Genomic DNA, 14,205 nt, shown 5'->3' with positions numbered 1-14,205 from the left:
TATTATAGACAAGCCTGAAGTTAAGCAACTTGACATTGTTTATCTGAGTTCATCGAAATGCATACAACATCTACGCATGATATGTATAAGAATTCACAGCAATTATGGCAAAACCTAGTTGCACTCATACACCTAGACACAGATGCATACAAAGGAATAATATAAACAAAATATACAATGATGTGCGTATAACTGTTAAAAAATAGATAATTCTGATAAACATGAGATCATTACATAATAGAATTGCTGTGCTCATTATAGTTGCTATGCAAAATGAAACCTACAGGTGCAATGCTGAATGAGTTGGGGTCATGACTGATTGACACAAACTAGGAAAACACTTCAAGGGCCAACTTGAAACTCAAAAGATAATTGCAAAAACTACTACTGTCTCTTGACAGTAGTAGTAAAATGTGGCACATACAGAGATTAATATTATGACAAACTGTCTCAATTTGAGGTCAACTGTGTCAAATGTAGAGGTCAAGAAAAGGTCATGTATAGATCAATATATGTCAGAGAAAAATGACTGAGAGTTGGAAAGGTTGCCCCATGCTGGACGACAATAGCAGCGCACGGTTCCACTGGTAGGGCTTTCTTCTGCTCCACTAAAACATGGGAAACATAAAGCCTGAGAGATATTACATCCCCATACATCTTTCATATATTCTAGTAAACCTTCTCAATGTATTCCGTATAAACTTAACATTCATCGATGTTTTTCTATTCGACATTTTCTATAAACACATACATCTAATGAGTACACAACTTTATGTTAAGGTCTGAGACCACTCTACAAGATGCAAAGCTATAATTATATACGTACTATTGAGCTTTGTCTTGAGTGTCATTTATTTTTAGTGATAAAGTCAGCTTTAATAAGTTGCTGACTTATTAGAAGCTGGACTATTGCTAGCCAAAAAGAAATCTTTTTTACTTTTATTTATGAAACTGTTGTTTTGACCAATTTCGGATGTTGTGTGTTAATTACTCCATACGCAGGGACAAATAGCTGCTCCAATTTAGTCTCATACACCGAAATATTAATCTGTAGAGGAAGTCAAAAACCAGAGTCTAACTATAAGGATTATCTAAGTTGGTTGATGTACACCGTTAGAAAGAATCAAGACGCCTTAAAAACAGAAACATGATTGGCTGACAGGCCCGGACTGTGGCCTGATATATACAGTTTTAAGCACTTGGTGCATCTTATACAGCCGAGTCTTGCTAAAACCAAGTCATCTTCCAATACCGAATACTCTTAAACTTTTCTCTCAGACCAACTTATCAGGAGCCACTTGTGAACATCTATGAAAAAAATGCTGCAAAAGATTGGTGTTGAAGCCCGGTTTTCTAAGGCAATAAATGACTTTCTAAAAATGACGCAATGGTGTCTTCAAAGATGCTGTTAACAGCGCGATAAAAAAATTGCTTTCCTGAAATTGAAAAAGACTTCTAAGATGGCAACATGAAAAAGGTTAAGGAAAGTATAACTAGTTATATCTATAGTTACTAGCTGCTCAGTCATACTATGATAGTGTTAATTATAACTAGTTATATCTATAGTTACTAGCTGCTCAGTCATACTTTGATAGTGTAAATTATAACTAGTTATATCTATAGTTACTAGCTGCTCAGTCATACTTTGATAATGTTAATTATAACTAGTTATATCTATAGTTACTAGCTGCTCAGTCATACTTTGATAATGTTAATTATAACTAGTTATATCTATAGTTACTAGCTGCTCAGTCATACTTTGATAGTGTTAATTATAACTAGTTATATCTATAGTTACTAGCTGCTCAGTCATACTATGACAGTGTTAATTATAACTAGTTATATCTATAGTTACTAGCTGCTCAGTCATACTATGGTAGTGTTGATTATAACTAGTTATATCTATAGTTACTAGCTGCTCAGTCATACTATGGTAGTGTTAATTATAACTAGTTATATCTATAGTTACTAGCTGCTCAGTCATACTTTGATAGTGTTAATTATAACTAGTTATATCTATAGTTACTAGCTGCTCAGTCATACTATGACAGTGTTAATTATAACTAGTTATATCTATAGTTACTAGCTGCTCAGTCATACTATGGTAGTGTTAATTATAACTAGTTATATCTATAGTTACTAGCTGCTCAGTCATACTATGACAGTGTTAATTATAACTAGTTATATCTATAGTTACTAGCTGCTCAGTCATACTATGGTAGTGTTGATTATAACTAGTTATATCTATAGTTACCAGCTGCTCAGTCATACTAGGATAGTGTTAATATTTACAAGCATTCCTGCTCTTGGCAAGTGTTCTTGGCTCGATATTGTTGAGGGTCTACAGCCCCCTCTCCGTCCATTGCATCACATGCAGAAGTGTAGTCATTCATCTCTCCATCATCATCATCATTAATATTCATCACCATTGCTGATTGTGTGTCTATGTAATCCTGAATCAATTATAATATATACATGGTCATCTTATAGACTCGCTGACTCATTACTCAATTATGAATGTGGCAGCCATAGAATTATCTATGGTGAATATATAAGTATCTATAGAATTATCTATGATGGACATATAAATATCTATAAAACTATTTATGGTGGAGATACAAGTATCTATAGAATTATTTATGGTGGACATATAAGTATCTATAGAATTATCTATGGTGCACAAATATACATATCTATAGAATTATTCAAGACAGACATACAAGTACATTATTTATAGAATAATCTATGGTGGACATGTGAGTATCTATAGAATTATTTATGGTAGACATAAGAATCAATGGAATTATCTCTGATGCACATATCTCTATACATATATTTCTCAAAGTTGGTTGTATGTCTGTAGGTAGGTCCAGCTATAGCTATTAAAATCCTGGAATTAATATTATCCGCGTTCTGATCGATTTGAACCCATGAAGACTGTTGCCGCAAGTTTGAAGTTCACACGTGCTACCACTGGGCCATAGAAGACGTAATGCTCTAGGACGTTATCATATTCGATACACCGTAACCACACGCTAATTATTTTAAATATCAATGTACCCACACGTTAGAATGCCCGTGTTTAGAAAAATTTTCCGTAAAGTTCAATTACTATACGGGGTCAAGGTCAACTCTTCTCACGCAGACATTTATGGGAAGAGCTTCGACATTCTCTCTCCGTTCGGTCAGACAAAGACAGTACGATATCTCATTTTTACATTTGTACCAGTGTCGAGAGGTACCAGTATCGTTGTATTCAACGTTTCGATAGAAGGCTTCTGGTGGAACAGTAACCTTTTCTATACACACACTTCTATGCAGGAAATGTTATTAATAATTCAACATATTCAGGACTTTTTATTTTTTTGTTTTTTTCAGTTCGTATTAATTGGATTATTACCTAATCATCTTTTATTGTAATCGTAGCAAAACCAACTTAATTTACATGTAGCTATAATTTGCTCACTATTTCACATTTATATTTTAACCCTTTTATCGTTGTTTTTTTTTTAATTTATTTGACTTGCACAAAATATTTTCCTCATGATATGAAGTTTGAAAGTTACAATTGTTTGACAAAGTTTGAAAACCTTTACAGTTGTTTTTTATTTTTTCTTAAATTATTTCCACTACACAAAACACTTTTCTTACGATATGTAGTTTGAAAGTTAGAATGGCAAATGTTGTTATATGTTAAAGGTTGACTTGCAAAAAAATTCACATTACAGTTATTTGGTATCAAAAGATGTCATGTTTTGATCGGTTCATGTCTTACTCTGCTGTGTTGTAGGTGCAAAATATGTGGAAATGTTATTACAAGCTCTTAAAGGCTCAAAAACGAACAGTTAATCGCCGCCATCACGAAATCGCCGTAGATTGGAATCAGTTTATTACTCTGATGTAGTCAATTCATTTGGTTATTGTTTTGACAAGTGATGTTCTCTGCGTGAATTGAAAGGCCAATAAAAGGCTCAATATAAAACTTCTCGTAGAACTAGTTCATGACAAAGACTTCGGGTTTCACCGAAGAGCTCGTATCAAACATAGATGTTCGCGACTTTACAGTTTTGTTTCGGCTTAGTCTAATCGTCCAGTCATAATCTGATCATGTGACCTATATTTCCTGCGAAACAGCGCGAATAAATTCTGCCGCATTTTTCGATTATGAAAGGTGACCAACAGGCTCGTCATGTTTATCAGAGAATGATATGTACTCCTTAGAGCTAAGGTTAAAAAATTAAACGAATTTTCCCGGTAGATTATAAGATATTAGTGCTGAAAGTGATAGCATTACAATGATGATGAAATAGATGCATAAGGACAATAGACATGGTTTTATTCAATGCGTGAAGTATATTTGTGAAAATATTTTGACGAATGAGGTTGCATGAAAATGTAAACAGAAGCCATCTCGTTCAATTTACGTCTCATTTGAGCCGTTTTAGAAAGAGATTCTAATCTACGGCAGTTTCGTGATGGCGGCGATTAACTGTTCGTTTTTGAGCTTTTAAGAGCTTGTAATCACATTTCCACATATTTGGCACCTACAACACAACAGAGTAAGACATGGTGAATCTTTTGATACCAAATAACTGTAATGTGAATTTTGTTGCAAGTCAACCTTTAACTACAAATCAATTTTCTGTGCAAAGACTTTTGATAAATGTACGGCCACACAAAACGAATTATTCGTTCATTCTGACTGAAACACGAAATGAACAGAATTATCTGAGCTGTGCATGCACACTGAATTCGTCGACGAAACGCTTTTAATTGGCCAAACAATCTTTTTAGCGAGCACGATTTTTGCAGCTTTTGCAATTAGTATAGTCCGAGACACGTATAATGACACACAATAAAAGTACCAGCGCAATTCAACATAGTACATACGATGAAGCTGCTTAAAATGCGTTATAGTTGGTTAGCCGGCACGATTCTAGCAGCTTTTGCAATTTATCCAGTCCGAGGCAAATAACATGACACGCGAAAAAATATTACGACAATTCGCCATAGTAAATACGATGCATCTAACTTGATTGCGCTAAAGATGGCAACTCTTTCTATTATGAGACTTCTGTTGCTAAAAAAAATTATTATTATTAAAAAAAACATTTGTAACCACGATGTCCGAACAATAAAAAAATAACAATAGCACAATTAATGCAGCTGTATCATATGTACTATGTCAAATTGGGCTGATACTTTTATTGTGTGTTGTGGTACGTGTCTTGGACTATACCAATTGCAAAAGCTACTAGAATCATGCTGTTTAGCCAACTAAAAGTGTTTCATCAACGAATTGGGTGAGCATGCACAGCTCAGATAATTCCGTGATATTCGGCCGAATAAATCTGTGAATTTCGTGAATTCGGTCAGATTGACAAATAATTTGTTATGTGTGGCCGTACCTTTACTCTGACAACGCCGGGTAGTAGCCTACAGACAGTACATATATAAATTTCAAAGTCCGTCGTTCGGTGTGTCTGCTATAGCTATTAAAGTTTAAGAATGAGATATCCGTTTCGGGCTGGCTTTGATCACAGAGCCTCCCGTTGGCCAGGCGATAAACTTCCAAAGTAAGCTACACGAAATGCAATGAATGCATTAGGTGATATGAGTCATTATGTCGGTTAAAGTACGCATAGCATTGCGTATAATAGCAGAGTATTCACACACACTGCGTTACAAAGCGTCACTAAAGCTTGTTCTCTATCGGCTCTTACTAGTAAGTTTAGCAATATTTATTTTTATTTAACATATACAACATTTACCATTCTAACTTTTAAACTTCATATTATGGGAAGTGTTTTTGTGCAGTTCAAATGAATTAAGAGAAAAGAGAAAACAACTCAAGGTTTTTAAAATCTAACTTTTAAATTTTATATCATGAAAAAGGTCTTTGTTGAAATAAATTAGGAGGAAAAATAAAACTGTTTAAATGGAAATGTGAAATCATTAGCAAATTATGCTAAATAGAGTCTGTTTATCTACGACTACAATGAAAAATTATTTGGTGTATGATTATGATTTTAGTTCATTTCAGTGTTGGCATCATAAGGCAAAAATATCATATAGACATGTAATAGCTAGAAGGTTGGTTAGGTCAGCTAGAGCATGATGGACAAGTTTTTACAGAAAATTGAAGCAAACTTATATAATAAGAAGTAGAGGTCGACTTTGAAAGGTAATATTGGCAGTGAGACATTAAAAATCTCTAGAGCAGGAGATTGCTGGTTATCAGCTCACACGTATACATACACTGAGAATCTAATACTGAAAGATTTACACGTACCCTTCAGTAACTAGCTACATTTCAATAAGTTTGTGATTTCCAGCCAATGCTTCAGGGACTACATTTAAAAAACCTGATGAATTAAAGACTTCCATCCTTTGCAATTGAGAGTAAGTAAGACATCAACAACTAATCAACTAAAAACACTAATTTTATCACAGCTCTCCACCGATTACAAATGGTGACTCCTTTTGACTTCTGATAAATGTAAAACAGCTAAAAAGGTGCAAAAAGAATTGAAACAAAAGATATTTCAATAATAACATTGAACATAATATTGTATATTTTTTAAATAACATACATGCGTGTTAAATTCTGATAAGCATTTAATTCTATTAAAATTACTTATATTTTGATACATATATTCATCACAGATATCCACTCGTACATGAATTCGGTAAAGTTTTGGAATCAAATTGAACAATCAGTACAATACATTAATATTGTGATATAAACACCATCAATATGCAATTATTGATAATATTGTGATATAAACACCATCAATATGCAATTATTGATAATATTGTGATATAAACACCATCAATATGCAATTATTGATAATATTTGTACATAATTACAATGGTTCAAATAAATAAGTTTTCTCAATGAGCACAATACCTTTGAACTTGTGCTCGGGTTTGAACTTGTGCTTGGGTTTGAAAATTTGAGCATGCGTTTTCGTTAATAGTTTGTGAAACTATTAGCGAAAACGCATGCTTGAATTATGACCACTGAATAAGATGTTTTACAGACTACAAACAGTTAGAAATTGAGCTAAATTATTATTAAATGCTATGAGAGCATATATGAGAGGTTCCTCTTGCGCAACTATCAGTTTTGAGGTTATTAAATCTGAACTCAGCCTAAAGACTAACAAGACGATTAGCACCAACTTCTGAACTCGGCCTAAAGACTAACAAGACGATTAGCACCAACTTCTGAACTCGGCCTAAAGACTAACAAGACGATTAGCACCAACTTCTGAACTCGGCCTAAAGACTAACAAGACGATTAGCACCAACTTCTAGTATCATGATGCTAAGTAAAGCTATGCTATTATATATATAAAGTTATCGTATTTAGTTATATTTGAAAAAATTTTATTAATTAAAATATTATCCTGTAATGTACTTGTGGTAAACAAATGTACTCGAGGATGAAGTTCACCCTTGCAAAGGCAATTGAGAGGAAACTGACAAAGAAACTTGCTTTCATTCAACTGAATGAATCGGAGACGCTTAGAGCACCCGATGAGCAATCAAGCAATTCTAGTCAGTCAAAGTGTATGATGAATTGCAGAAGTAATAGCTATTAGCAATCATATAACTGCTGATAAGAAAGGTGATGAGGCAATAACATACCATAAGACGTAGACAGGAATCAGTAAGGTATTGCGCTTATGAATAATGATGCACGTACATCAAACACCAGCTATAATTAGTGCCAGTATGTGTATAATAACCGATCATTCAGTAGTACATCCTGTGTTATAGTTAATAAGATCAGGTGCCACCCTTTATAGCTGCCTAAAAGTTTTAACTAAATCTTTGTTAATACAGACCGCATATATACAGAGAGACATGCTGGTTAATCAGCCCTCAAGTGGCCTCAAGTGTTCAATGATTAGACAGACATACTCTAGCAAAGGGTTTAAAACATATGAGTGCACAATTACTAAAAAACCATTATCAAATAATTCATACAACTTGCTTCGTTTTGCTACACTTTCTGTGTTTTTCAATAATCATCATATTTGTTAGAGACCAAGAACAATGACACTGAATGGAAACAAAGAAGTAATTCCACCTGCCTGATCACGTGAACAAAGGATTGATTAAGATATAAGATTGCTAAGATATAATGTCATTAATAATGACATTATATTTGGCCAATGAGCTTTCACTAGAGAATGAATAGATAGATTGTCATGCACCATAAAAGCGATGCATCAGTACATTTATGAAGATGCCAGAAAGCTGTGTTATTCTTGACTTTTTGATAAAAATGTTATGAGGTTGTAAATATCGCCTGTCAAACTTGATACTAAATGACTGAATGGCAACATGCTAATAAACCCATTACTAACAGGGTGAATTAGCACTAGGTTCTACTTCCTCATCAGAGCTCATATACAGCTCCATATACACTGACTGTTTGCAGCTAGCTGGTGTGTTAACCAGACTGAGAGAAGTCACACTTCAAGAAATTGAAGTTCAGACATTTCCTATTTTCATAGTGACACAAAGTTGAGGAAAAAATAATACTTTACAAAGTCCTGAGGTATTAAAGCTGCAAAAACTGCCAACATCGATAATGGTAATGAATTATAGTGAAAGCCTACCATGAGCTCAGACGCTGCGTGCTGCTGATGCAACTCGGGGAGTTGCTGAGCTATTGCTGGGAATGCTTGAGCTCCTGCAGATTGTTTATAGACTGTAGAAGCTTGTTGCTGTTGCAGTGCTGCTAGATTTGGTGGAAAAGAAGCACCATTTTTTGTATCACTAGTTGGATACTCGGATGACTCCATTGTACAACCACCGCCAAAAATCTGTTAATAAAAGCTATCTTAAATTATATTGCCTCAGAGAAGTTGAAAACTTATAGTAAACTTTAATATAATGCTAAGACTGAACTCGCTGCACTTGGCATATAAACAGCCTCGAGCAGCTTGTATGTCTCTACAAGTATCTTAGGTGTTCTCACATCAAAAGCATTGTCCAGAATAAATACGTACACTTACGTTTTGAGATTCATTTATTTTTTCGTTGTGGTGTGAGAGGAGACACACTCGCTTACAAGGCAGCTGCAACAACACATATATTTTATTATAATAACACAGATATTGATAAAAAAGACATAATTAGAGGTTTGACTAATGTTTCTTCAGAAACATCCTGAAAGTTACAGCGTAGTTGAACAGACTAACCTGAGACTCGGAAACAAAACAATCCTCCAAAACAGAGGGGCTATATTCTGAAGGTTTACGCTTAATAGGATATATGTTTGCAAGTTCAGGATTAGGATAAGATGCCCATTTCAATGGAGAAGCTGGCATTTTTGTGGCTAGCCTGCAAAGTAGAAGAAAGACTACTGAGAGCACATGAAAACAATGCCCAAAAGTTGCAAAAGATACAGTAATTAGAGGTAACTATAAAATTGTTTAACTACCGTCTACTGTGCTATTCAAATTACTCATAGGCCTACAATTACAATATAGCCTGTAAGCCAAATTAGGTAAACCTTGCTTATCAACATCACTCGCTATTTGTTTAAAAAGTGTGAAGTATACTCTGTTTAAAAGCGTATACTATGAGTCTAACATAATATTAAAAGGTATGAACCACACGCAATAGTTCACACGTAAACCAATCGATGAAAAATCTTAATCGGAGACTGCTGGTCTCTCATATTTTCAACGCAAATATCCAAAACTTCCTTACTAAATTGTACGCTACAAAATATCTTACAACCACTAAAATACACATTATATCAAGTTATACAGTAGGGTAGTGCTCACTTGCTCTAACGATAGATCAATAGATACGCTTGCTTACATCGCAGTTACAACAATCTTTGCGTAAATAATATATAAGTGGATATAACTATCAATTAAAGATATCCTGTTTTTAATAACGATTCAAAAAATACTAATGAATATAGCAATAGTAACGCCAAATACATGCATTTACTATATGAATTAGAAAAAAATAAAAATGAATGTACGAAGGTGAAGATTAGGTACGCGTTAATATGTACCCCGTTTGGTATTTGAACTCCGAAATGCTGGCGCAGAGTTGGTGTTTATAGAGCGTGTTGTCCAACTATATTTTAATCGAGCCGCTAACCACAAGATCGCTTTTGTGTTCCACGTGTTCTACGATCCATTTCATCAAAAGCGAACAAACCTGTTGTTCATTCGCTAATGATAAATGCTATATTTTACAATTGGACCAAATGAATCGGTTTCATTTGGGTGTTGAACCAATTAAAACCGCGACTGGTAACATTGTAGTTGTCATTCGTTCACCATTGAACGGTACCTTTTTGTGTTAGATTAATACATAGATATATAAACCTAGATTGGCCAATAGGGAAAAAGCCTGTCAGACTTAAATAGCATGACGTAACGTCATTGTATTGTACCTCATGCTTGACTGCACTGTTGTTAACAATGGAGCTAATCAGGAGAAGGTGACAAAATCACATTTATTTTCACGTAAAAAACCTTCTTGGATACATAATCCAGTAAACTAAAGCAATTCTGTGATAATATCTGATAACCACAATAGATTAAAAGTATAAAAGCTATGAAATGTTGCACACAAATCATGAGCCATCTGGGCTTTATTTGCCACCCTCTCCTATCCCCAATCTCTTTTTTCCCCTTCTCCAAAGAAGAAGTGAGAAGGGGAAAAGAGAGAAGGGGGAAAGGAGAGGGGGGCAAATAGCCCACCCACCCGAAGCGCCAGACCCTGGCTAGGTGAATAGACTAATATCATGCTGAACTAAACATGACTAAATATGATGAGCGTGTGAAGTTTTGATCTGATCAGGGAAATGGAATCAATGGCTTTCTTCGCTAGAGCTGAACCAGACCAAGGAATGCAGGGTCGGACCAGACTCAGGGTCAGCAATGAGGGCCAAGATCGGGTCGGACCGGGTCAGCACGCGTGATTTTTTATTCATGTAAGATTAAGAGATAGTTCTATTACAGCCTAATGTTGTTACATCAATAAACTAAGATAAAAGAAACCATTATCACACCAATCATTATATTTTGTGGCTTGGTTTATAGATGCAATCTACAAATTATGGCTAGACATTGGTGGATCAATGCTATTCAATGGGTGATAGATTAATGGCATGATTTGGCTAGTGTTTTTATTACAGATTTTATTTTCAACTGCTATTATAATCAACAAGAGATTAATTAAGAAATACTTTACAAATATAGAAATAGATAACCCAGCATAGTGGAAAGCAAAAATTCATCACTTCCCTAAAACTTCTGGTATTAGTGAAAGAAACTAAAAATAAAATAAACTTGCTGGATTGAAGGCTCTTAGACGCGCTATTAAGTTCCTCAGGATGCCCTCGTTGTAAATGCCTCAATAGTATTGAGGTGGACCCTTCTTTGTAGGTTAAAGGTTGACTGGCAACAAAATTCACATTACAGTTATTTGGCATCAAAAGATTCACCATGTCTTACTCTGTTGCGTTGTAGGTACCAAATACATGGGAATGTGATTACAAGCTCTTAAAAGTTCAAAAACGAAAAGACACCGTAGATTGGAATCTGTTTATTTATTTGACGTAGTCATTCCAGTTTGGTTATTGTCTTGTCACGGGATGTTCTCACGTGAATTGAAAAGCCAATAAAAAGCTCATCGTAGCACTAGTTTATGACAAACACTTCGGGTTTTACCGAAGACCCCGTATCAAATATAGATGCTCGCTACTTTACAGTTTTGTTTTGGCATTATTCAATCGTCAAGTCGTAATCTGACCACGTGACCCAATACTTCGAAAATAATTTTTGCAGCACTTTTCGATTATCACACGTGACCAACAGGCTCGTCATAATTATTAGACAATGATATGTACTCTTTCGAGCTAAGGTTAAAAAGTTTAACGATTTTTTACGGTAGGTTATAAGATATCAGTGCTAAAAGTGACAGCATTACAATGATGATAAAACAGATGCGTAAGAACAATAGACATGGTTTTATTGAATGCGTGAAGAATATTTGTGAAAATATTTCGACGAATGAGGTTGCATGAAAGTGTAAACAGAAACCATCCTGTAACAACTACAGCCCATTTGAGCCGTTTTGGAAAGCGAATCCAAACTACGGCGGTCTCGTGTGGCTGCGATTAACTGTTCGTTTTTTAGCTTTTAAGAGCTTGTAATCACATTCCCATATATTTCACACCTACAACACAACAGAGTAAGACATGATGAATCTTAAGATACCAAATAACTGTAATGTGAATTTTGTTGCAAGTCAACCTTTAACTTGCTTTTGCATATTGTACAAATAACTTGGTATTTTCCTTTCGTGACTGGCTTCTTCATGAACTCCCAGACCACCGAAATGTTGATTATTTCTTGCCGAAAAACGTTGTGAAACCTATAGTCCAAAGACTATTGTCGCAGACGTAAAAATAGTCTTAACTCACCTTGTTTTATTTCGCCTGGTCCTTCCGCTCTAGGACTATATGCGATTCAATTTCAATCACACTTAAAAAGCGATAGGCCTATACAACCACTGTTGTTTAGCCATAAACCTACCTGTGTCTTTGTATAGGAAGACCCGAGGGTCGGGTGGCCCAACCCAGGCACCTCTGACCCGGTGGGTCAAGACCAGACGAGCTACCCGTGCCAGCTCTATTCTTAGCTTCATAATGCGCCCTAATCGAAATATATCTTTTTGCTATCTCTCAAGCTAGGCTACTAGCTTGATGATTACACTTAAATAATAGCATGATGTTGAATCTCAGCAACTTTTCCATGGTGGCAATTAGTGCTAGCCTGGGAAAGTTTTTCACTAATCCAGCACTACTAAGCAACACTCTCGTCGCTTTCTCACTGTGGTTGCAAACCTCAATCACCACAGGCGAAGACAAAGTCAAGCCACGACGATTCTTAACTGTGATTAGGGAATTTGTTGCTTGGTTTACATCATAGTTGGTAACATCCACGATGCTAGTGAAACAATCATTACACTTCAGCTTTGGTGACCTAGCCAGCTGTAAAATAATCATTCTGTCATTTTTGACTTAAGACATATTTGCATACTCATCATATTTAGTCATGTTTAGTTCAGCAAGATATTAGTCTATTTACTTTGCCAGGGTCTGGCTCTTGGAGTGGGTGGGCTATTTGCCCCCTCTCCTTCCTCCCTTCTCTGTTTTCCCCTTCTCACTTCTTCTTTGGAGAAGGAGAAAAGAGAGAATGGGGATAGGAGAGGGTGGCAAATAAAGCCCAGATGGCTCATGCTTTGTGTGCAACAATTCATAGCTTTTTTAGTTTTAATCTATGGTGGTTATCAGATATTATCACATAATTGCTTTAGATTACTAGATTATGTATTCAAGAAGGTTTTTATGAGAAAATAAATGTGATTTTGCCACCTTCTCCTGATTAGCTCCATTGTTAAAGGTTGACTTGCAATAAAATTCACATTACTGTTATTTGGTAGCAAAAGATTCACCATGTCTTACTCTGATATGTTGTAGGTGCAAAAGACATGGGAATGTGATTACAAGCTATTAAAAGCTAAAAAGCGAACAGTTAATCGCAGCCACAAAGACCACCGTAGTTTGGATTCGCTTTCCAAAACGGCTCAAATATGACGTAGTTGTTACAGGATGGTTTCTGTTTACACTTTCATGCAACCTCATTCGTCGAAATATTTTCACAAATATACTTCACGCATTCAATAAAACCATGTCTATTGTTTTTACGCGTCTGTTTTATCGTCGTTGTAATGCTGTCACTTTTAGCACTGATATCTTATAACTTACCGTAAAAAATCGTTAAACTTTTTAACCTCACCTCGAAGGAGTATATATCATTGTCTGATAATCATGACGAGCCTGTTGGTTACCTGTGATAATCGAAAAGAGCTGCAAACATTATTTGCGAAGTATTGGGTCAGGTGATCAGATTACGGCTTGACGATTAAATAATGCCGAAAGAAAACTGTAAAGTAGCGAGCATCTATATTTGATACGGGGTATTCGATAAAACCCGAAGTGTTTGTCATAAACTAGTGCTACGATAAGTTTTACATTAAGCTTTTTATTGGCCTTTTAATTCACGTGAGAACATACGTGACAAGGCGATAACCAAACTGGAATGACTACGTCAGATAAATAAACAGATTCCAATCTACGGCGACTTTTCGTTT

The 14,205-nt window shown here is 35.3% G+C and overlaps 1 protein-coding gene across 1 annotated transcript; it reads right to left on the bottom strand.

Moving 5' to 3' along the window:
* On the bottom strand, positions 1-9,834 carry LOC137394717 (uncharacterized). The gene is made up of 6 exons (XM_068081485.1): positions 9,810-9,834; positions 9,219-9,360; positions 9,033-9,095; positions 8,634-8,840; positions 2,293-2,453; positions 1-608 (listed from the first exon to the last, which is right to left on the bottom strand). Exons 2-6 carry the CDS (start codon positions 9,345-9,347, stop codon positions 506-508), a joined length of 663 nt encoding a protein of 220 aa, XP_067937586.1. The 5' UTR covers positions 9,348-9,360; positions 9,810-9,834; the 3' UTR covers positions 1-505.
* Between the last annotated feature and the right edge of the window lie 4,371 nt (positions 9,835-14,205).

This window comes from Watersipora subatra, chromosome 4, assembly GCF_963576615.1.
Source record: "Watersipora subatra chromosome 4, tzWatSuba1.1, whole genome shotgun sequence".
Classification (NCBI taxonomy): Eukaryota; Metazoa; Bryozoa; class Gymnolaemata; order Cheilostomatida; family Watersiporidae; genus Watersipora; species Watersipora subatra.
This window is presented reverse-complemented; position numbering and strand designations above follow the sequence as displayed.